At 38.8% G+C, this 24,424-nt stretch overlaps 1 protein-coding gene across 1 annotated transcript; it reads right to left on the minus strand.

Annotated features, from left to right (window-relative positions):
• Nucleotides 1-3,702: 3,702 nt before the first annotated feature.
• LOC113527117 (G-protein coupled receptor 26-like) lies at nucleotides 3,703-22,853 on the minus strand. Its single transcript, XM_026914637.3, has 3 exons — nucleotides 21,088-22,853; nucleotides 19,146-19,259; nucleotides 3,703-10,767 (listed from the first exon to the last, which is right to left on the minus strand). Exons 1-3 carry the CDS (start codon nucleotides 21,756-21,758, stop codon nucleotides 10,503-10,505), a joined length of 1,050 nt encoding a protein of 349 aa, XP_026770438.1. The 5' UTR covers nucleotides 21,759-22,853; the 3' UTR covers nucleotides 3,703-10,502.
• Between the last annotated feature and the right edge of the window lie 1,571 nt (nucleotides 22,854-24,424).

Genomic DNA, 24,424 nt, shown 5'->3' on the forward strand with positions numbered 1-24,424 from the left:
ACCATGGCACCTGTCAAGTGGTGGGATATATTAGACAAGTGATCAGTCAGTTCTCGAAGTTGAAGTGTTGGAAGCAGGAAAAATGGGCAAGCGTAAGGATCTGAGTGACTTTGATTAGGGCCAATTTGTGATGACTAGATGACTGGGTCAGAATGTCTCCAAAACAGCAGGTCTTGTGGGGTGTTCCCGGTATGCAGTGGTTAGTACCTACCAAAAGTGGCCCAAGGAAGGACAACCGGTGAACCGGTGACAGGGTCATTGGCACCTAAGGCTCAGTGATGTGTGTGGGGAGTGAAGGCCCGTCTGGTCCGATCCCACAGAAGAGCTACTGTAGCACAAATTGCTGAAAAGTTAAAGCTGGCTATGATACAAAGGAGTCAGGACACACAGTGCATCGCAGCTTGCTGAGTATGAGGCTGTGTAGCCACAGACCTGTCAGAGTGCCCATGCCGACTCCTGTCCACCACCGAAAGCACCTACAATGGGTACGTGAGCATCAGAACTGGACCATGAAGCAATGGAAGAAGGTGGCGTGGTCTGATGAATCAGATTTTCTTTTACATTACGTGGATGACCGGGTGCGTGTGCGTCGCTTACCTGGGGAAGAGATGGCACCAGGATGCACTACGGGAAGAAGGCAAGTTGGCGGAGTGATGCTCTTGGCAATGTTCTGCTAGGAAACCTTGGGTCCTGGCATTCATGTGGATGCTACTTTGATACGTATAACCTACCTAAACATTGCTGCAGACCAAGTACACCCCTTCATGGCAACGGTATTCCCTAATGGAAGTGACCTCTTTCAGCAGGATAATGCTCCCTGCCACACTGCAAAAACTGTTCAGGAATGGTTTGAGGAACATGACAAAGTGTTCAAGGTGTTGACTGGGCCTCCAAATTCCCCAGATCTCAATCTGATCGAGCATCTGTGGGATGTGATGGACAAACAAGTCCAATCCATGGAGGCTCCACCTCACAACTTACAGGACTTAAAGGATCTGCTGCTAACGTCTTGGTGCCAGAAACCACAGCACACCTTCAGAGGTCTTCATGGAGTCCATGCTTTGATGGGTCAGAGCTGTTTTGGCAGCACAAGGGGGACCTACACAATATAGGGTGGTTTTAATGCTATGGCTGATCGCTGTATATACATTTAGATGGGGCCTTAATCTGCCTGGAGAAATGTCTTTTCTTACATCAGTAGGGAAATTTGAAACATTCTATAGAGCTATAGGTGTTTACATCAGCCTATTCAAAGTTCTTGAGTGTTTTATTTTGTTACATATACTTTTTATGATTTGTAATAATGCAGAAAGTTTAATAGTAAATTCATTAGTGATGGAACATTGTTTTCTGCATTGCCATGAATACTTTGTTTTTTATTACCCTGCGATTTTTGATATGTAAATACTTTTGAGATTTTGAACTCATGGAAGTCTACACATAGATATAAATACACTCTTAAAAAAGTTAAAGCTAGAGTCCTTTTTTTGTAGTGTTTTGAAGACACTACAGCAGAGCGTTTCCTTTTTTAAAGAGGCCTCCCTGTTAGGAAGCTATGAACCCGTGAGGAACCCTTTCTGTACACACACACACACACACACACACACACACACACACACACACACGCCCCACTAAGAAAGCAATCTGTGTTCTCTCATGTTGATGTAATTGTTCTAATCTTGCACTCCGAAGGAAAACACAATGCACCTGAAACTCCTCACACTAACACACCGTACACGTTCATGTGAGGTCTGCTGTTTGAAATCACAGCCATTTGCAGCTGCTGTTCCTGCTGGCTGTTTCATTACAGATAAGCATGGAGTGTGAAGAACACACACTGCCCTCGGAGCGGTGCGCTGCTTGCACATGTCCACAGCCAAATCCCCAAACCTGAGAATTGTTAGCACAGTAACAAAGGCTGTGTCCCAATTGTACAGCACATATCTGTCTTCTCAGATCCATATTTACTGAATGTTCCCTTAACTCGATATCAAACGTTACAGAAAGGGTTCCTGAGATCCTGGTGGGGTCAGCGGAGTCACCACTGCTCATAAAACCAACACTTTTAGGTGGCGTTAAACATACAACAGGCAGACAACCCAATTCTAACACTCTTCTTTTCTCTAAATGCGACGTCATTACATGCATATACAAGTACATCGCTTCTGTGTCTCTTCACTTTTGCTATAGATATTTGTGAAAGTCATTTTGTACCTGGTAAGTTCCAAAATAAATAAAAGAAAACCAGAAAATTTCTGTTCACCATTCAAGTAGAAAAAATCTATCAAGAGCAGTCACAATTGCAGTGATCTCATGCTACAAGATGAAGTTAGCACTATCAGTGTGTGTGTCTGAAAATGGATAATCCACTGAACTGCAGTGTTGACGTTGAGGATGAGCGCCTCTGGCCCTACCTCAGGAAAATGTTTCAGTATGTTGGAGTAAACAAAGACTCATAAAATGAGGCTCCTTTAACTCCATAGAAGGCATGAACTCTGTCCAATAATTAAATTAGAAAAAGCATGAGATACATTTCACTAATTTGCTAACATTAACCGACTATATTTAAATTACGTTAGCCTGTTTTCTTTGCTAATGTTAGGTTAGTCTAGCATCAGTTCCAGCAGCTAAGGTAATAATATTAGCTAATGGTAAGTACTGGTTATTGACAGAATATTTCATTTCTGATTAATTTATTATCGAACTGCATAATGTTAGTCATGGATATGAGCAACAAACCTACAGAGACTGACTGATGTTTTCAGGGAAAATGGTGTAGTTGCTCTAACATAAAAATCAGCTAAGAGTTTTTACATTAAAACACGATCTCTTAGTTTCATCATTTTTCTTTTTTTACTCATTGAGTACATGTGAAAATCGCAACTTTTTTACTTTCACTTGAGTGTTTCTATTTTGCTGGATACTTCAACTTTTAACTGAGTAAATTAAACATTTTAACACAGTATCTATATTTTCACAAGTATAATTTCTCAGTTCTCCTTTTTCCACTCCTGCCTAAAGCTTTTTTTTTAAGAATGCAATTTATTTGCAGTTCACATTTCCAGACATTTATTCAACATATCAGAATGTGTATGTTTGTAACTGGCACATGTTCTGCACATAGTCATCATAGTCATTTTGTATTAAAGGAACTGAAGAAAGGGACAAAGGAACACTGGGTTGTTTTCTAAGAAATGTCAGAGCATCAGACAGATTTCTTTTTTTTTGTCTTCTAGTGTTTAAAATAACTCCATGCTGAAGGAACACTAACGAGACATGACTTTTAGCATCTGGGAAAAAGCAACATTGCTGCTTGTTGGGTAATTAGCATTAATTAGAATGAATTAGCATTGTCAGATCATTCTACACTGAACTAGACGTGTTGTATGGGATAAATTCAGTGGTATGCAGCAGAGATCACATACTGTAGACACATCACAAGATAACTAATGGGTTAATTAGCGGCTATAAGAGATTAGCACTGTGTATATATATTAATTAACTTTAGCTAAAGCCTGACATGCTTGCATGTTTATACATTTGATTTATAGTGACATTTTACAGCTAACATTAGTGCGTTAATTGATTACAAAACTGTTCAAACATTACACTTGTAAAATGATTGCTGTTGATGCTGTTTTGTAGTACCCCGATGCTTTATGGGTAATAAAGTAGTATGAAAGAAAAGATTATTAAAAGTGGTTTAAATAGTAATACCAGCTTTATTTCATGTACTTTATTTCCCGAGGTCAAAATACAGACGTTTCCGTTCATCTACTTATTTACATTACTATAAAAAAACAAGCCAAAAAAAAAAAAAAATCCACTTCATCACATGTTCTAAAACATTTCTTATGAATTTCAGAATAGATTACACAAAAATATTGTTCACGCATTTTTCTCAAATGTCTAAAACTAAACCTCACCATATACAAGAGAAATGCTCTTTAAATATCCACACAGTCTGTTTAATTTCACCGAGGAACATCACAATTACACGTTTCTCATTCAAGTGTATTCCTAGTCTATTCTGTGCAAAAGTTCTGCAGATGGAAAATGAAATCATACAGAAGTCCTCAAAGAGCTCTTACTGAAAAAAAAACAAATGGAGCTACGTCATTACGTTCAGGGGTCGTGGGAAATGGTAAAACTGGCAGCCATCATTGTGCGTTTTAACGTGCACAGTGTTTAGTGCGTTTAATGGAAAACTTGTGTTTTATGAGAGCGTTGTTTTCTGGTCTACATATCCCTCAGCCAATGTATTTTTTTATTGTTGGTAATTAAATTATGTGCAAACCCAAAAGTAACGAATCAGAAAGTACCAGACTTTGATTCAGACTCTTCAAATGGACTAAATGTTGGTCAAATAAATAAACAGAAGACATTCAAGGAAGATGGAAACTATATTTTGGAAATAATGATGACGCAGCATGGGTGTGCTCCATTTTCAGTAATAACTGGATCCATCCTAAACTGCAATATGTCTAATTCCATTTAAAACACAAGACTAAGCTAGAGAGCTCATTTACAAAAATCGCCTAGATACTTCAACTTTCTCTTCATGATGAATGAATATGTAATGAGCATTGTAATGAGGAAGGTCAAGCAATAAAGCCCGAAAGACTTAACAGTAATGAAGTGGTACAGCTCGTTGTTCTGAAGCAACCACTGAAACATTTCTGTTTACTCTCAAAATTATTTTCTGTGTAACGGGTTACTTTTTGTCGTAACTGTTACAGATTGGTCCCTTACGCCTTTACTATGTGTGTTGTAAATATTGTGAAAATCATACACACAGACAGGATAAGAGTGTCTGATATCTTGTGTAAACTTTTCTGGCCACAAGCTTCAGAATCTCGAAGGGTGCAATCTGATTGGCTCACAGCACTCACTGAAAACAAATATTTGACCACAGTTTGGAGTTTTTGGAGCATGATACTATGATACTCCACTGAAAAGAATCACAGAATCCTGTCTTTAAAAAACAATTTTAAAGAGATTGGGAGTTTAAGGTTTGTGATTGGTTGCCTGCCATGTCAGGCAAATTGCATGAAAATAATAAGTTCTTGACAAAGCTTAGCATGACTAGCCTTTTTGGTGGTTTGTAAAGTTCTTTAAATAATTTTCTATTTATTAATTGTTATACCTAAATTTAACATTCAGGTAAAAGAGGTGGAGACTCCTGTTAGATTTCAGTTATACCCGACACACTGACTGAGATCCTAACGTCGGAGTGGAACTGCTCCTCACATCGTTTCAGATGCACAGCACAGCGCTGTTATTAAATTCCACTCATGCTGTGACTGTAATTCGTTTTTAACAGGAGCTCCTTCTGCAGGTCAGACACATAAGACACGTTCACTGACCCCAAATGACCTTTTCAGACGAGCAGATTTTCATCTCATTGTAATTTCCCATTCCTCAGAGAACCATCATCTCCCGGTGTGTGTGTGTGTGTGTGTGTATAAAACAACGAACGCCTCAGACAGATTTTCTGAGCTTTATCTTGGTGACAGGAGAAAAATCCTGTCAGTACATTTGAATGTGAAGGACTGCTAATATGAAAAGCTGCGCTAGCTGCGTTAGCGGGTTAACACTGCTAATATGTCAGATTAGCAAAACCATGAATATAAAAACATGTTAATATTACACAATCTGCTTCCTACAGTGGGACTGAACAAATACTGGCTCCTTAAACGAACACCCTACTGTTTAATATCCGGTTTTCATATTTGAGTTTCACGAGCAGAACTGAAATGTCAGTGAGAATGGAAAGGAAACTAAAAGGTTAGCTTTTGAAATGTCAACTTTAAACATTTTATCCTAAATAAAGTGAATTTCCGTCATAGTAGATTTGCCTTTCTGCATTTATGGGATTACGGCACAGAGATTGTACTCGGAGCTGTGCGTTTACTGAAACCTGTAAATTAGCAGTTTCTATGGTAACACACTCCATGACAAAATAGATAGATTTGGCTTCATTTATCAATCATTTAGTAAAGTTCTGTGTAAATGCTTTCGTCAATCTGAACAAAAGCTTTGCTGATTTTCTTCGTACTCATGAAGTATTATTTTCCTACAACAGCACGTCCCTGAAGTGTTTTATTCCGTGTGTTAATATTTGCAGTGTACAGAGTTAACAGGAAACAAATCTCTGAGGAAACTGCTTTAACTAGTTTGTCGTTGCCTACAAGGTCGAGTGTGTGTTCCTGTTGAAAAATCCTCTTCTGCTACGAGTGGACGTTTGTGTGATGTGGTGTAGCTGATACACACTTCAGAGTCGAGAGGGGAAAGTCGGCGTGGGCGTGTGGAAATGATTCACCGAAAGCACAGCTAATAACGTGCTAATGAGATCACGCTAGCATCCAGGTACGTTTCTCATCAGGATAATTGCCTTGTCTTATTTATTATCACCAAATAACATATTTAAAATAAAGTTATTCATCAATCTTTCTCAGACTGTTGGATTGCTCTTTGACACTGTTGTCCTTGATAACAATGTTGTGTGATATATTGTATAAAATTATTATTATAATAGGCACATACTTCTTCCCATATGTCCTAGAGTCACACTAATGGGCTGTAGGAATGTAATGAATTAAAAAATATATATAGAAGTATAAAAGAATGAAAGGAGAACTGAAAAACAAAATGGCTGATACCATGGCTGATAGTATAACCACTTAACTTTACATATCTAATAAAGCCTGAAGCTACAACAGTGAGATCCATTTAACACTCTGCTACAAAAGACTTCACATTTCCGATGCAAAGGTTTTTCACGTTATCTAACACACACACACACACAGATTTCATGACCAATAAGTCCAATAAATTTTCATCACTGGTTTTCCAAGAACATCAATCAAACTCGGAATCAGAATGTGAGTCCGTATATCATTCCTTCTATAGATGAAGTGAAATGTTTAAAGTGCCTATGAAATTTCCTTTTGAAACAGGAAGTTAGCCAATAAATCTCAAGATCATTATGGTAGCTTAGCCAGCTAGGTAAAAATGGAGGCTAGCCAAGACATAGCAGTGTGTTTTGTACCATTAGCAACCAAAAATAGGGTTTGCAGCAAGTTATTTATTAAATACGGAATAAAACACCCAGTGTCATGCTGTTGCAGGAAAATAATCAAAACTCTTACCACAGTGAAGTTGATTATTTTCCTGTAACAGCATGTCCCAAAATGTTTTATTTCTCTTATACCACAGTAATTTGAAAATTTTTAAAAATATTAATTAAAGGACGACACGTCATACATTTATCCGTTTATAGTTACATTTTATATTCCACAAAACAAGTTAGTTCCTGTTCTCACTTACATTATAGTAGCTATAAACATCATTCCCTCAGCAGCTTCTCTTTTTTCCTCTTTTGAAGTTAATAAGACAAACAACGCAGTTCTGAAACCTTAGTTTCAGCTTTAACTCTGACCGTTACAAAGTGCTGACACTGGAGACTCCTTCCATAAATGTTAAATAAATGTCTCCTTACAGAAAAGAAAACTTCACCATATCAACGATAACCTGTTTTGTTTTTTTTTTATCGGTTTATGTGGAGCGTCTGCTGTACAAGTCCCTGTGAATGAGCCGTTACTATAGAAACGATAACGTATTAGAACTTAAAGCTGCTATAGAAATTTCATCAACACTTTCTGACCAATCAGAGTCGAGAATTCAACAGTGCTGTGGTAGTATTTAGATTGATAACTGACAGAATTAGTTTTTTGGGGAAAGGGTGTGATGAATTCATGGGGTATAATGATTTTAACCGGTTTTGATTTCATGGGTTCTTGATTTTTCATTTTCGAACAAATTCATCATTCTTTACTCACTATAAACTGAACTAAATATGCGAAGAGGTAGTTGGTTGCTAGGTCATAGTCATTTCAAAAGTACTCGTAGATAAGAAAACGGATTCATGCGTAACGCGACCACGTTTGATCTAATAAAATGAGCTACAGATTCTAACTTTAGTCCCAAAACACACTTTGTTCTGACCATCACAAATAAACACTATCCACAGCTTGGAGTATAAATAGTCTCGTATTAGCCATGGTGCTAGCTGATCTCAATCTAAATTCAATTACACTGGAGGAAGAAGGCACTAAACACACAGCGGAGGTGATTTGTCCTTTCGCCTGTCCTGGAGCAGGGAAACTCTGTCAATTAATCCGACAGTCTGAGAGGCCAGGAGGGAGCGTAGCATTCTCTCTCTCTTTTCTCTCTCTCAGCTGCCAGCCGTGGTTTAATTGGTTTCTGAGAGAGTCGGCTCGAGCGTGTGGGGGGAAACAATGAAAGTTTCAAGAGAGATCGTGCTGTTCACGGATGAGAGGGCTCTGCTGAAGCCCACGTCGATTTCCCCACCATTCGTTCTGCAGTACGGTCCAGTGTGTCAGATTGTCCCAAGTCAGTAGATAAGACTTTATTTTCTAAAACCTAACAGGGTCTTGTTGTTCAAATGATTCTGTTAAAATGAAAAGGTTTTCTCTGTACATATCACAGACGATAGCAGCACTAGACTCCGGTCTAAGGAGCACAGGTTGAGCTAGATATCGGTGCTACATTTCAGATTCATCATCCATTCTTGTTCATGCAATGCTATTGGAAATGGTGTCATCTCACAGTGTCCTATAGACATGGACAGATGTAAGCTTCCACCAACCCGTTTAGATGATGTCCTCCGAAATCCATACAAGAATCTTCATCAGTATTTGGAACAAATATATATATATATATATATATATATATATATCCTGTCATGACATTGACCTTGCAGTTTACCATTTTTAGAGGAATCTTAAAACACACAGCTACCAATGAAGTCCTAAGCAAGCAGGAGAAATCAGTAGAAAAGTCAGTATAGATGTGGAAAGATGTATAGATGTGATTGATGTGCACTCCTCTAATATGTTTTCCTCTAGAGTGGAATGCTTTCAAATCTTGGATTCTAGAGAGAAGAGCTTTCCAGAAATCTTAAGAATATATATTCTGGAAAATAAAATCTCTGGAACTCGGTCAAATCATCAATTCTAGACACTGGAACTCTTTAAAATATCCTGCTATGGACAACATACCTGTATAAAACTGTCTAGTCTCCAGAACTCTCTTGAATTCTGTATTCTAGGTTATTACTCTATCTGGAAATTTTTTTTTGCATTTTAGATGGATGGAATTCTAAGAAACCCAGTAAAATCTTTCACTCTAGAGAATAAAATTGAATTCTCTAGAGTATTCGGTTCTAGTAGGCATAACTCTATAAAACTTTCCACTCTCCAGATTGCACTCTCTAGAAGTCTCTTGAACTCTACATTCAAGGCAGTTGGGCAAACACTTTCGCATGGTACTGTCTGGAAGATTTTACACACACACACTAGAACTGAACTCTTGAAAATTCTACTGTAGACAACTTAACTCTTTAAAAATGTCCACTCTCCAGAATTCTCCAGAACTGGCTTATTTTCTTCCCAGGAAATAGGGCTCTCTGGAAATTTTTTTGCATTTTAGATTGATGGAACTCTCTGAAACCCTGTAAAATCTTACATTTTAGAGAACTGAACTCTAAAATCATCCTCTCTCCATAATGCCATGGAATTCTCTAAATTTTACATGGTGAGCTGTGGAAAAGTTTCGCTCCAGAGGCTAGAATACTCTAGAATATTATGCTGTGAACAACATAACTCTATAAAATAGTCCACTCACAAGAAATCTAAGGAACTCTCTAAAACTCTCGTGCCTTCAACATTCTAGGGAACTCGGCTCTCTAGATTTTTTTTTAGATTTTAGATTAATTGTAATGTTGGAAACCTTGTAAAAATCTTTCACTCTAAAGAACTGAATTAACCAGGAATTCCTATAATTGTCTTTTTCTGTGAATACTGGAAATTGAACTCTCCCGATTCCATCATTGTGGAAAATAGAATTCTGTAGAACTACTGAGAAGATATCATCCTCCAGGACTCTTTCAGACCTATAACAATCCAAAATCTTCCATAAGAACTCTCAAGGATATAGTGCTCTAAAGAATGAAACTCTCCAGTTCTTTAAAACTCTTTAAAATGTAAAGATAGAGACATTTAGAGACTGAAATTCTCTGGTAAAATCACGTTTTAGACAATGGAATTCCCTAAAACATGGAGAATACATCTCTGTCTGGAACTCCCCTGAAAAGAGACCTCCACTTGTAGTATGTGGAATTCTCCAGAACACTCAAAATCTTCTGATTTAGAAAACCTAGTGCTCTGGAAGTGTTTAACATCCACTGTAGGACACAGCACTCTGCAGAACTCTCCAGAATATTGTAGAAACCTGAATTCTCCAAATTTCTCCAGAATCTTCTGTTTAAAAAATCCTTGAAACTCTTGAATTGTCCTTTCTAGAGAACGGACCGTTCTGGAATCTCCAGTGAATTGTTTTGCTAGGATCCGACAGCAGAGTGGAATCTTCACAGTTCTTGTGCGTAGAAGCTCCTCATCATCATTACACCCAGCGTTTTTTTACGCTGTACATTCCTTCAGTGTTCCCGGTAGCTCCATGGCCTGAACGACGGTGTTGGGACCGTTTGCTCGCTGCCATTCGTCTGACGAGTTCATAGATCTGCGTTTTAGGATCCGGTTGATGATGTCAGTGCAGGCTTTCCGGTACTGGTGCCGGAGTAGGGAGTAGACAAAGGGATCACATGCTGCTTTACAGTAGGCCAGACATTTACACAGCACCCCCCAGTGCTGGTTTATAGGAACTGCAGGCCAAAGCTCCAGAAGCCTGTGAGAGACAAAAAGAGGGAGATTTTAGCTTTAAAGTCAGGATATTTAGCTCCAGAATATGTAACATGATGGGTTTAATGAAATTCTGTCTTTTCTATTATTCGTATTATTTTCCATACTTCTTTTCAAGCTTCCATGATTTAACCCTAGTGTTCATGTACTCCAACGCTGCATCAACAATCCTGCTACAACTCTTATTAACAAACCCTCCCTGTGAGCAGGAAAATACTAATAAGTGCAGTGCAGGAAGTAAATGTTCAAGATTTGAAAAACATTGGCATCTGGAAACCATTTTAGGTTCCAAAACGTTCAGAATTGAAAGATAAGAATGGTCCGGAGTTGGGCGTGTCTTTGCGTCGGACAGATGGACATAATTGATGGGTGTGTCTTTGAACCCATATATAAACTTAAGACACACTTCAGAAACTTCTACCATTGCATTTAAAGAGGGTTATTGGACATGATGTCTGTACCTTGACCTTTTAAGATAAGATAAAATAAACTTTATTGATCCCACAGTGGGGGAATTCACTTATCACAGCAGCTCACAGACAGTTAAAGTGCAGGAAGAAAGAAAAGGAAGGACGAAGGAAAAGTTAAAACTATAACTATATATACACCCTTAGGAGTAATAAAAGAAGTAAAATTATATAAAATTTATAAAATATTGCACATTTGAACATCACTGTAACGCGGTGTTGTAAAGTCTGACAGCCGCTGGCATGAATGACCTGCGGTAGCGCTCCTTCCTACACTGGGAGTGTAGCAGTCTGCGGCTGAAAGAGCTACACAGGGTCTCCACAGTCCCATACAGGGGGTGAGAGGTGTTGTTCATAATAGATGTCAGCAAAATGGTGTACTTTTCCACCATTTTGTAGTGTTACAACCTAGAACTAAGATGGACTGCATTGGGATTTTATGTCATGAATCTACACCAAATACCCCATAGGACTGAAGTGGGGGAAAAATCAATATAGTTTGCAAAATTATTTACAAATGAAAAATGTAAAAGTTGTTATTGCGTAAGTATTCACCCCTTTGCTATGCAACTTGCAAATTAAATTAGTTCTGGTGCAAGCGGTTACCATCAGAAGTCACATAATTAGTTAAATGGAGTCAACTTGTGCGCAATTAAAGGGTCACATGATCTCAATATAAATACACCTGGACTCTGAGCGAAGAGTTTGTTAGAGAACATACCTAAACAAACAGCAGCATGAAGCCCAACAAGCTACCAAAACAAGTCCAGAACAAAGCTCTGGAAAAGTATCAATCTAGATTTGGTTATAAAACAAATATCCCAAACTTTGAACATCACATGATATGACATTAAATCCATTATTAAAATTCAAAAGAATATGGAACACCCTTGACTCTGCCTAGAAGAGATCATCCACCAAAATCAGTGACTGGGTACAAAGGCGATTAGTCAGAGAAGCAAAAAGAGGCCAGTGGGAACACTGAACATTATGCTATCACCACCATGCTTCAGAGTAGAGATGGTGTTCTCAGGATGAGAGCAATGTTGGGTTTCTGCCCAGATGTAGTAAATATTCAGTACAGTATACAACGTTTCTAGAGAAAAAGGGTGTTTTTTGGCTAAAGTCCTTTAGCTGTGCAAGCAGAGTGTTTGTGAGGCTGTAGGAGGTGAAGCTACATCCGCTTCATCCCACCACCGTGTCACTGAATATTTTACTACAGCATCATGTCACATATTGCCTCTTTGGAAATAGAGAATTGTTCAAGCAGCGCAGTGTGTGTAAATATTTCTGTATTTATTCCCCAGTGTGTGTATGTATGTGTCCCTTAATTTCCTGTCTCTTTGTTTCTCGTTTTAGTTGTCCTAGTTTACAGTGCATGTATAAGTAATTTTTTCAGGTTTGCGTCTAAAGAAAACTTTGCCTGTCGTCTTTTAGCTATGATGAAGGATTTGCCTGCGAGGACCATGTCTCCTGGTGATATGACCATGTTGACTGGAAATGCTTGGATAAACAGACTTAGCACACACAGTACATCCTCTGATTCTGCAGTGTATCCTTATATTTAATGAATAAACCACAGTGTTACAGCACGGCTACCTTGAAGCTAGAGGTCCGGATTGAATCTAAGGAATTAAATTTAAGCTGGAAAAACCATGAAGAAGCTCAAATTGCATTTTCTCTCTCTGTTTCGTCTGTTTCCACTTTTTCTATATTTAACTTATTAGAGCGTACCCCTCCCACTTGGTGACTTCCACTCTTCATAACAGCTCTGGGCCGTCATTTTAGCTTTTCACTCAGAAACCAAGTGACAGATCCGAGCGCTCGGAGGGTCTTTAACAATCCGAGTCATTTTTCATCACTCTTACACTACGAGTGTGACTTGTCTGGGTGAAAACAGTGCTGTGAGCTTTGAATGCAGCCAATTAAAATCCCTATCACATTTCCCAGCAGTGCTTTTTAATCTTATTAAGAGGATAATTTTTTTAAATTTAAAGTGCCCTCTTTCTGTAAGGAGTTGCTTCAGATGTCTATTGTTGCCAGACTTCATCCCTAAATACACGTCTATTTTTGGCCCCGATCAAATTTTGATGTCTCGTATTCATCTCCTTGGACGTCCTACAAATGTCTTTTTTTGTTCATATCTTTTGGGCATCCTTGCTTTTCTGGGTAAGCTTTAACACATTCCCAGTTAGCATAGTTTGCATTGCAGAGTAAAAATAGGCTGAAAAATTTGCAAATATGTGTGGCAGTCTGGGAAAATCCTTCACACGGTCAAACTGTGACATTTTCTACTAGATACAGTTCTGAAAACGAATGAAACATGTTCCTCTTTTGCGTGGCAGACATTCTGACAGCTGCTATCTGATTACAAGCTGAATTAGCTAATGAGGTTTTACACCTTTTTATACAGACTGTATAACTGTTTTTACTGCTGTGTTTAATAAACTGGCTCCTTACACAATATGATCTTTACAGGCAGACACCAGGCAAGGTTAGAAAGTCACCTAAATACAAATATTTTCATATAATTTTGGGGAAATATATGTATAATAAAGTAGAGCCATCATTTTTGCCGGTTTTCCAGAATTCAGCCATATCAATATCCAGTGAATTTTCCCAGACCTACACACACACACACACACACACACATCAGGCCTTATTAGCAGCTATTAGTGGCTAATATTTGTGTGTTATATTTAGAAATTCTGATAACAAGAAATAATTCTCACATTTTCATGTTAAGAATGTGGGATTTGCAAAATGCCTCATTTTATGCCACTATAATTGGTTATTCCAATCTTGGGTTGTAATTCAGAGCACACACACACACACACACACACACACAGATAGAAGATGTTGAAAATTCCCATCTTTACTGTAAGACAGCCGCTGGCATTTATAAAATCTGTGCCTTGTTATTTTATTATAATCCTGAGCATCGAGACTCTTCCCTGGAAATCTAATTAATGGCAACACACTCACTGAACCATCAGAGACTGCTAGAGACACACACACACACACACACACAAAGAGCTTGGTCTAATTACAATACAGACATCCATCATATCATTTGAGGAAGACAGAGAGTTGGATAAAGAGAGCTACGCTGTTAGCACATTAGCATATCACACACAGCAGTGCTGATGTATATCACACACACAGTGAGGATGCAAGAAGATCAGCTTCTCCACAGTGAACCTCGTTCTGCTTACTCATACCTCAAATACAGGTATATGCTATGAATATGGACATATTCAAATCCTATATGAACTATTTATACCTTTTAAACTATTTAATCTGTCTCACTTCCTTAAATGACTCAATGGATCTCAGACTTAACTCCCAATGAACACCCACTGAATCTACAGTAACTATTAGTGCACATGTTCTGCGTGAACTTGAGGTATGGAAATGAATCCAGAGCTTAGGTGAATCAGTAGATCAGTTAATCAAATCTTATTTGAATCGATTCCACACCTTACTATCGAGTAGTTAAATTAAGTAGTAGTTATTTAAACTGGGAACTTAGTTTATGTGTTTCTCATTTTTTTAAATAACAGTTTATTTTCTTGTTAGCACCTTATTTTTGTGTGTAAACTAAACTGGTAGTCTTCAGATTTCAAATAAAGTGAGTGTTACCAACGAGATTAGCGTCTCCCTAACAGAAATATTCTAAGATTTTTAATTTGGTACAGTAGCAAACTTGAGAAATAAGATGAACACTGAAGCACAGATACCCACAAAATGTAGTAGCAATAACTTTTTTTCCTATTATAATATTTAAAAACATTTGACAGAACTTTGAGTATGAACTGAACAGCATATTTTGTTACTTAATTATATACAGAAAATCATAACCTAAAATACTGTACCCCAGTCGAGCATTCTGAAGTAATTTAACTGATCCTCATATACATCATCTTATTTATATGTTTTCTCAGTGATTGGCCCCTGAAACAATCTCTGCAAGATCCTAGAATAGGTTCTAGCTCATTAGCTAAGCTCATATTTACATAGGAGTCATTTTCAGTCAAGGTTTAGGCCTCATAAAAGTACTGAAACAGCGCTGGTTAAAGTAGTAAATTCCACACGCTCTTTTAAGAAGAATAACTTAATAATAGGCAAAAAGTTCAAAGCTTGAAGCAACCTGCTCTGCCTTGGCTCAGATCTTATCTGACATTTGGTGTTCCAGTCTGAATCTAATTGGTCAGACATTTTTGATACATTTTTTTTTTATTACAGACCACAGGTTTATATTACTACGTTAATATAATATATAATACGTTATCATTTCTATAGTGACAGCTCTTGTATGACAAATGCTCCAAATAAATAGGTTTAAAAATGTGTGTAATTGTAAAGGAGTCTCCAGTGTCAGCACTTCATCTTCAGGACAGAGGAGTTTACGCTTCCTGGTTTCTCGGTAATATGACAAGCTGCGAATTTTTGTCTTAATAATTTCTAGAGAAAAAAGTGAAGCTAGTGAGGGAACTTTATAGCTGCTATAATGTAGGAACTAACTTGTTTCATGGACCACAACATTAAATGTACCTATAAATGGATAATAGGTATGCATTATTCTTTAATAAATTGTAATCATTGAAACATTGCTGTGGTATAAATAAAAATAAAACACTTGGGATGAGCTGTATAGGAAAATAATCAACTTGGTGTGCTAAAACACACAAACAGTGTGACCGTGTTTTTATTCCTTACTTGTCATAGACCCCATTTAGATCATTACAGTTGAATTTAGTCATATGATTCATATTTCATAATGCTCTACAACACTGCATATATATATACTTATGCCACATTAAAAGATGTCAGCCTTGGATCATTTGTATCATGCTGTCAGATGACAGAATAATCTGCTTCCTGTTTAAACCTGGTGTGACCCCACAGTCCTTTTTCCCAAACTGCTTTCTGCTGGGAGATGTTGATTAATTCCCAGAGTACAAATAATAAGAAATTAAAGCTCATTGTATTTTGCAGCACTGTGCATTATTATAAATCATCAGCACTGATTTACCTCCTACAGTGTTCATTTCTGCCTCAAAATGAAAATTAGGAGTACCATTATTACATTTATACTGATGATTGCTGCAGAATTTCATATAACTTTGCTTTATGAACTTAATGATTGACAGCACAAGGCCAGAGCCATATCTCTAGGCTAGTCCTTCACAATGCCTGCAGTGTGTAACGCATGCGCATTCGCTCCCTGGTCGGGCGCGTCCACTGAAATTACCCTTTTGTGCAATTTAATTAAAATGCCTTTTATGTTTTGTGAAATGACAGTTTGATTAGTAATGGAATGGGACAGTCATGTTAGAGAGGAGCTAAAAGAATAAAACGCAGGGTTGCCAGGCCTCAGCAAAATTCCCAAAAACTGCACAAAAAGCAGGAAACCAGGAAAATATTCAGCCATTGGAAAAGTCAACTGATTTTTTTCTTTTGTTTCTTTCTTCATGTGTGAAACATGTTCACTATAATACACATACTTTTCTGATTAATCATAACTGCAATATGGCCTTTGATTGTCAAATACAGACATTATCTACTCCATAATTCCCTTTTTTCATTAATAACAACATAAATTTAATTAGCCAATTAATAAGTCTTTCGACTGCTGATTGATAGTGCAGGTTCAAGATCAGCTTGAGGTTGAAAACAGGATCATTTAAAATATACTAGTATATCAGTATAGTATATAGTATATATAAGTGGATATCTATCTATCTCTCTATCTATAGGAATATCAGTTATGGAATATTTATATATTATATAAGGAATATTTAAGGTACATATGAGGAAACTGTCCATATATTTCCAGGTGAAGTGTTCCTTTAAGAATGTAGAGGGAAATCACTGAGCAGAATATATCATCAAACTGCACACACTGAAAATGCAGAAGCGGCATCAGATTCTCTATCACAAGGTCAGCCAGTGGTGTGTGTGTGTGTGTGTGTGTGTGTGTGTGTGTGTAAGCTGTTCATTGTACAGGTCCACTGGGGCTCAGGCTGTAGGAAGCAGTGAAATACCTCTGAAAAACACTTATCTGTGACCTTGTGGCTTCTCAGTACGGCTGTTTCTTAAATATATAGAGGCTTTTTCATGCACAGATTAATCCTGACACTGATTAGATTCAGGATTAATGGGTGTTCTCCATTAAGAACCAATTTTTGTGCCTAGTGAAGTATGGAGATCCCGACATCTCTCTGGCATGAGCTGATACTCAGTAAGGCAAGGTACCAAATGTTCAATATGCACAATGATATGTTATAGTGCCTTCTTCTATCTTCCTAATCATAAAGACACTGCTTATAAAGGACACAGGTTCAGGTGTCAGGCTGAAAAATCCTCATCTGAGACTGAATTAAATCCCAGTCCTAGGCTGTTTGCACATCTAGTATTTATTTATTTGCTAGTTTGTTTTTGTTTTTTGTCACCTTGTAAATTATTTTTCATTTGTTTTGTCCTCATCTCCAAGATCCTAGAAAAGCTTGAAGCTCATCAGAGGATCATGGAGAGTGTGACCTACGCCCAGGAGCTCCCTTAAAACTTCCAGGCTTTTTCTTTCAGTTTCTCTCCCACTGCACTAATTTTCAATCCCATTAAACCGTTTTGCATGTGTGACGACTTTGACTGGTCAGGAATTTTACAGAATGTGCACAGTTTTGATAAACATTTCTTCCTGGTTCTCACTGAGAATTAGTTTTTGTTTAGAGGTCACACAGATGCCTTTTTTTATTATTATTAAGACATTAGAATACTATAGTTATTACCTAGCCATTAGTATAATGTGCCAATATTCCTAATGATTCTATTTGCACTTCTTCAGAGCCGTGCCAAAGTGGATAATTTAAGGTTTTCTGATTTCTGACACGCACTTATGGAGCTACTTTAGAAAATGTCTATTGTTTATTGAGTTGATAAATGATTCCTTAACATGTCCTGTATAAGCTATTTAAAGGAAAATAAACGTGTATGTGTTATCTACTGTTTAAACTACAGTATGTTTGCTCTAGAAATAAATACATCATGTTTTGTGGGAAGAACTGGACTTTATTTTTCAGTAATAGCACAAATACTCATGTGCTGTCGTATGCAAGATTCTTTGAACTTGTAAGGTTGCAAATGCTGTAAATTATGCAGTAGGTGTGGATCAGAGAGCGTCAGCTTCCACAGTATACTTCATGAATGTCAAAAATGAGTTCCTTCTTAAAACTGCATTCGTAAAATGGCTCATATGGACGAGAACTGAGACTCCTCATGCTTGGTGGAGCACGGTTCAGGTATCGGTGCACCTGAATACAGGTGGAATATTCACATCTGTCAGAACGGACTGAAATAAAGAACGTGTTTGATAGGTGCTCACCAGACACGGCAGGTGTGAAAGCATCCTGAGGCCAATAATTAACATCAAATGAAGTCCTTCAGACGGAAACGTCAGGTGTAAATCAGTACTGCTGATCTTCTGACTCATCACCTTTATCCTGTGATGAAACATTTCTATCCTGGTGGGTGTGGTCTCATCCAGGATGACTCCGCCCCCCTCCATCCACAGGGTGTATCCCTCCAATACACTCTTCTTCAAGGGGTGCTTTATATAGTTAATGGTTTTTTTAAAAGGGTTGTAGTGTGGAATTCCAGAGGCATGTAGAATTGCTGATAAGGCGTACTGACGCTGTTCTTACTAACCCATTGTATGATTAATTTAGTGAAATTAATTTAGTAAAAGGTGTTTCATAAAATGCTTAATAATATATAATAATAATTTGAGACTTAAACCAGTGTTTAATTTATTTTTTGGATGTATTTATTTTTCAGATTTAGTGAACTGTGTGTGTGTGTGTGTGTGTGTGTGTGTGTGTGTGTATCGGGTTCTCACCTTGTGATCACGTAGGGTGCGAAGCAAAGCACAAAAGTGCCGATGAATGTGCTGATCTTCCTGGCTGCTCGCTGCCGTCGCCTCCTCTGTTCCTCCAGGCATCGCTGTCGAACACTGCAACACCAGACATGTGTTACTGAGTGTGTGTGTGTGTGTGTGTGTGAGATCAGGATGGGGGGGTGAAGTGGGGGGTTTGTTTGGGGGAAGTATTGTGTGAAATATGATTCATACATCCCCCAAAATTTAAAAAGCATATCTGTGTTTGTTAATGTTAATTAGAGAGATACTAATTCAAGGCGTTAATTTATTCTGATTATTTACATTTTATTTGAGCCTCTTAGTTAGAGTTGCATCGATACTGATACTGGTAAAGTATCAGTACTCAGTATCAGTACTCATATTTGTACTCATTAAAAAAAATGCTCTGATACTAACAGCTGATACCAGGTGATGCTATGTGACGTAAGTCTACTGTACGTTGTTGTAATGATTAATACGAGCTAGAAACTCTGTGAAAATATCATGAGGAGGAACTACAGCGAATCCTACAGCACAACTAACCTGATAAAACATCTACATGGTGTTTAAACAGTGTGCTTAATAGGGAGTATTGAGAGCATCAGTGAGCACGGACCTCAAAAATAAGCGTGAGTTGCCGTGAACCGCACGCACTTAAAGATTTGCGAGTGTGGAGCAGTGAAGCGAGCGTGCAGAGAAACTGTTCCACATGAGAGCACTTCACTTCAGCGAGCACTGAGCCCTGAGTCAGCCGTTCTTCAGGTTCTCTGTTAACGATGCTGTTTAAACATAATAATATCTTACACGTAAAACTAACAACACACAACAGCAACCAACACTGAGGCACTGACTGTAGGTTACTCACTTCAGCATCAACAAGGACCAGAAAACATACTCGAGTTTACGGTGTGAAATAAATGGTCTCGATGCATCCTTGCTCTTAGTTAAACTGCAGCAGCTGTGAAAATTTCAGACGTATTTATGCACTTTTGTTGCATTAAATAAATAATAGATGTGTTCGACTCCAGCATTCTCTAGGCAAAGATGTGGTTATGAAGCCTGTGTGCTGGAGTTAAGAGCGTGCAGGCTGCTAGTGCACAGCTCTTCTCCTGTCCCCTCAGGTCTCTGGCCTCATAATGAAATGTCATTTTAACATTTCCCAAACAACAGCCGCAAAAAAGCAGTGTGTTCCCTCGAGCAGCGTGCGTTACACACGTACTAACCCCACGCTGCACGCTCTCACTGCTCGCTGCTAAACCACAACCCTTTTACACGCATTTTACATGATTACGAAGATTCATTTCTGTTTTGCTCGATCAAAAACATGAAGCTTGTTTATCAGAAATATGCAGCTAATTTAGGAACAAATCTGGTTTAATGCACTTCATCAGTTTCTCCTTATAAACAGACTTTACGTTGTACAGTGCAAACCTTACAGAAAGGTCACACACACGTCATGTGTAATGTTTCACACTTTTATACGTAGTGCACGTTTTCATGTGATTTTTTTGTGAAGTTGTGTCTGGTGTACCTTTAAAGTATTACTCAGAAAGCTAATTAAAGGAACTGGAGTGGTCCATAAGGTCCGGTGATGTTCCTCAAACCATGTTTGCAAAGACACCATGTGAAAGATGGTACAGTTTAGTACCTTTCTCTGAGAGTGTGTTTAATTTACACTCACACAGTAGATGTTAATTCAACACTGAAGTGGATTACATTGTACAGAGTTCATGCACTTTCCGAGATCTGCTCCTCTTCCACTACACTGCAGGAATAAAATAGTTCCTCACGGGTTCTCCGGATGGTTAACGGTTCTCGTTGTCTGAACAGTGTGTATTTGGAACTTACTCTCTTGTAGAACCTTCACAAACTTTTAGATTTAACCTTCTTTAAGAGTTTGCAGTGATGTGCACGTGACTCTTACCTGGGGTGAATGTCCACGAGCAGCACGAGGGTCTGCATGGTGATCACGTCAATGCGCTTGCAGTGGAAGCGCGCGACTCGGAGCACTTTGAGGTAGGCGACGCACAGCACCACGAGCGACAGCAGGAAGGTGAGCGCGTGGAAGGCCACCGTGAACGCGGCGAACGGCACGCTGGAGGCGGCGGCGGCGGTGGCGCGCAGCGTGCACGACGCGTAGAGGCCGTGATAGCCGAGCCAGGAGAGGCACGCTGCGGCCGCCGCGAAGCACGCGGAGTGCGCCCACGCGTAGGCGAGCGCGAGCGCGGCGTCCCGGTGGCGCATCCTGGAGCGGTAGCTGAGCGGGAAGACCACCGCCATCCAGCCGTCCACGCTGAGCGCGGCCACGGTGAGCATGGCGTTGGCACTCAGGAAGGTCTCGAGGAAGGCGGCCGCGCGACACAGCCCGTCGCCTCCCGGCTGCGCGTGGCCTGCGAGCGCGAGCAGCGTGAGAGGCATGTTGGTGACGGTGAGCAGCAGGTTGCACGTGGCCAGGTTGAGCGTGAAAAGGCCCGCCGCGCGCTTCCTGATCTCGGGGCTGCACGCGAAGCAGATCAGCACGAGCGCGTTGGACAGCAGCGAGACCGCGAGGACAGCGAGCACCGCGATGCACGCGAGCACGTCTGCCAAGTGCATGGCGCCGCTCAGAAGTCAGTGCAGGAGAGTCTGATGCTTTTCATCGCGAGACGGCATGATGGCATGTTTTATCAGGCACGAGACTGTTCGCTGCAGAATGGCATCACGCAGGGTGGCATCACACTGTTCACTGCAAAGTGACCTCTCAGTGTTCACTGCAGGTGGCATCGCACATACTGCTGCACTGTTGCTTACAGAATGGCATCACACTGTTGACTGTAGAATGACAGAATGGCATCACACTGTTGACTGTAGAATGACAGAATGGCATCACACTGTTGACTGTAGAATGACAGAATGGCATCACACTGTTGACTGTAGAATGACAGAATGGCATCACGCGGTTACAGAATGACACGCCACTTCTCTCTGCACAGTGGCATCATGGCATCACACTGTTCCTAGTACAGTGGCATCACCCAGGATGACATCACACTGTTTATTAGAAAACAACTTCACACTGTTCAGTCCAGAGTGGCATCATGCAGGATGGCATCACGCTTTTTCACTGTAAAATGACGTCAGACGTCCTCTCAGTGGCAGCACGCTGGTCTTCACAGGATGGCATCACACTACGGTTCACTACGGTGCAGCTCCACGGCATGATGCTGCTTTTAGGATTTTACCTTACAGGAAGTCATGACGCCGTGTTCAGGATGCAGCTTCATGCACGCGCGTGTATCTGACGAGCATCTCTCCTTCTCTCTTCCTCTCCATCAACTTGTACATCATTAGGAGTTCCACACTTCAGGGGCCTGGTTCTTAAACAATACTCCTTTTATTTTATTTTATTTATTTATTTTTTAACGCACTCCCGCAGAACCCCGCGTGCACGCTGTCCTCCTTCACGTGAAGCTACACGCCTGTGCACTTTTCCTCCGGTCAGTGATGCGCGCGCGATTTATAGCAAAAGATTCCCAGATTTTGGTCATAAATCAGTTTAAATCCGCAGTCCTGTCGCTGTCGCTGTCGGTGTCGGTGTCTGCTCTGAAGAGGAATAATTGCCGGTGTTTTTTTTTTCTTCTTCTTTCCCTCACGTGTATCTGCGTTGTTCCGGTGATCGCGTGTGGAGGAGATGAAGCGCGAGCGCACGGAGCTCACTGATGCGCGCGCTCATGCCCTCCCGTTAGTGATGATGGGAGAATCGTAAAAGAGTCGGTTCATTTTTTTTGTGAACGACTCTTTTAGAGGAGTCATTCATTTTGTCTTCAACGAATCCTGTGTTATTATGATTATGATTATTATTATTATTATTATTATTATTATTATTATTATTGTTGTTGTTGTTGTTGTTGTTGATGCTGTTGTTATTATTATTGTTGTTGTTGTTATTATTGTTATTATTATTATTAGTCGCTTAGGTTGTGAAGTTTTCTTTGTTGATTATAATTAAAGCTTAAGCAGCACATTATGGACAAGCTGAACTCCTGTAGTGCTGAATCCCAATCTCACAGAGGAATCACGTGATCATCTGAGTCCTATGTGATTTACAGTTTTATCCTCATGTAAAGTTCAAAGGTCATGTCCTCAGATTGAACATGTGAACTCAAGTAAACATCAAGTGACATCATGTGAACAATACTTATTTGTTTGTTTGTTTATTAAGCTTTCAATTTATCTATTGCATTTCTAACAGCAAAGGAGTTTTTTTTTTTTTACAAAGTATGTAACACAAAGTAACACGAATAAACACCCAAAAAACTTTTAAAACTTAAATTTTAAGGATTAGAAGAAGAATATTGTATGAAAAATAAGTTATAGGCTATGTGATATGTCATAATAATATGTAATAAATAAAACCATGTGTAAACCATGTAAAAAAAAAACCCTCATGTGCAAATAAAAGAATCATGTAGAAAGAATCACATGTGAATAAATGAATCATGTGCTAATAAATGATCAATAATCATCAAAATATCATCTTCAGTATCAAATATTGAAGAAAAGTGCGATATGCGATAACTTTAAATAATTAAATAATGTGATATGCGGTACGATAATGCTATAAGTTTGTAAAATCAATTTATATTATATTTATATATATATTTATATATCTAAAAACTGAAAGTGACATAACGAACAAACATGTTTCTTGCTCTTCTGAGGAAAAGACAGCATTGACTTTTCATAACTTTTTGAAGTATTAAAATCATTCAGGTATCGCAAGGATATATCACGTATATCACGATATTTACATTTGCGATATTTTCATCATTTCGATATATTGTGCAGCCCTGTTACATATGAAAATAAATGAACCATGTGTAAAAAAAGAATCATAATGAATAATGAAAGCATTACATGTGGAAATAAAGATCATGTCATAAATAAACGTCATAAATGATATTTAAAAAATCAGACAAAATAAATGAATAATATGTCTTTTTAAATTACATGGAAAATTACGTGTGTAGAAATCACATGTGGAAATAAAGTACATTTTGATCCCATGTAAAAAAAAACAAAAACACACACACACACACACACAAGAAGTTTGTGTGAGTTTTCTGTATCGTATGGAAGAGTGGCATAATCTTTCCTCTAGACTATATGATGCTGTGTTTCCTTCTCTAAACATCTATAACATCTATAACCCACTAGAACCTCGTATGTGAGGCAGACAGGCAGTGAAATGATCTGCACTGATTCAAAACGAGCTCGTCGCA

This window comes from Pangasianodon hypophthalmus, chromosome 12 (genome assembly GCF_027358585.1).
Source record: "Pangasianodon hypophthalmus isolate fPanHyp1 chromosome 12, fPanHyp1.pri, whole genome shotgun sequence".
Classification (NCBI taxonomy): Eukaryota; Metazoa; Chordata; class Actinopteri; order Siluriformes; family Pangasiidae; genus Pangasianodon; species Pangasianodon hypophthalmus.

Bases quoted from the DNA above. Each gene is read 5' to 3' on its own strand.
- LOC113527117 (XM_026914637.3), bottom strand. From the start codon at position 21,758: ATGCACTTGGCAGACGTGCTCGCGTGCATCGCGGTGCTCGCTGTCCTC. The intron at 19,260-21,087 runs GTAAGAGTCACG...CTGGTGTTGCAG, and splicing joins CTCGTGGACATTCACCCCAG to TGTTCGACAGCGATGCCTGG. The intron at 10,768-19,145 runs GTGAGAACCCGA...TGTCTCTCACAG, and splicing joins GCACCCTACGTGATCACAAG to GCTTCTGGAGCTTTGGCCTG.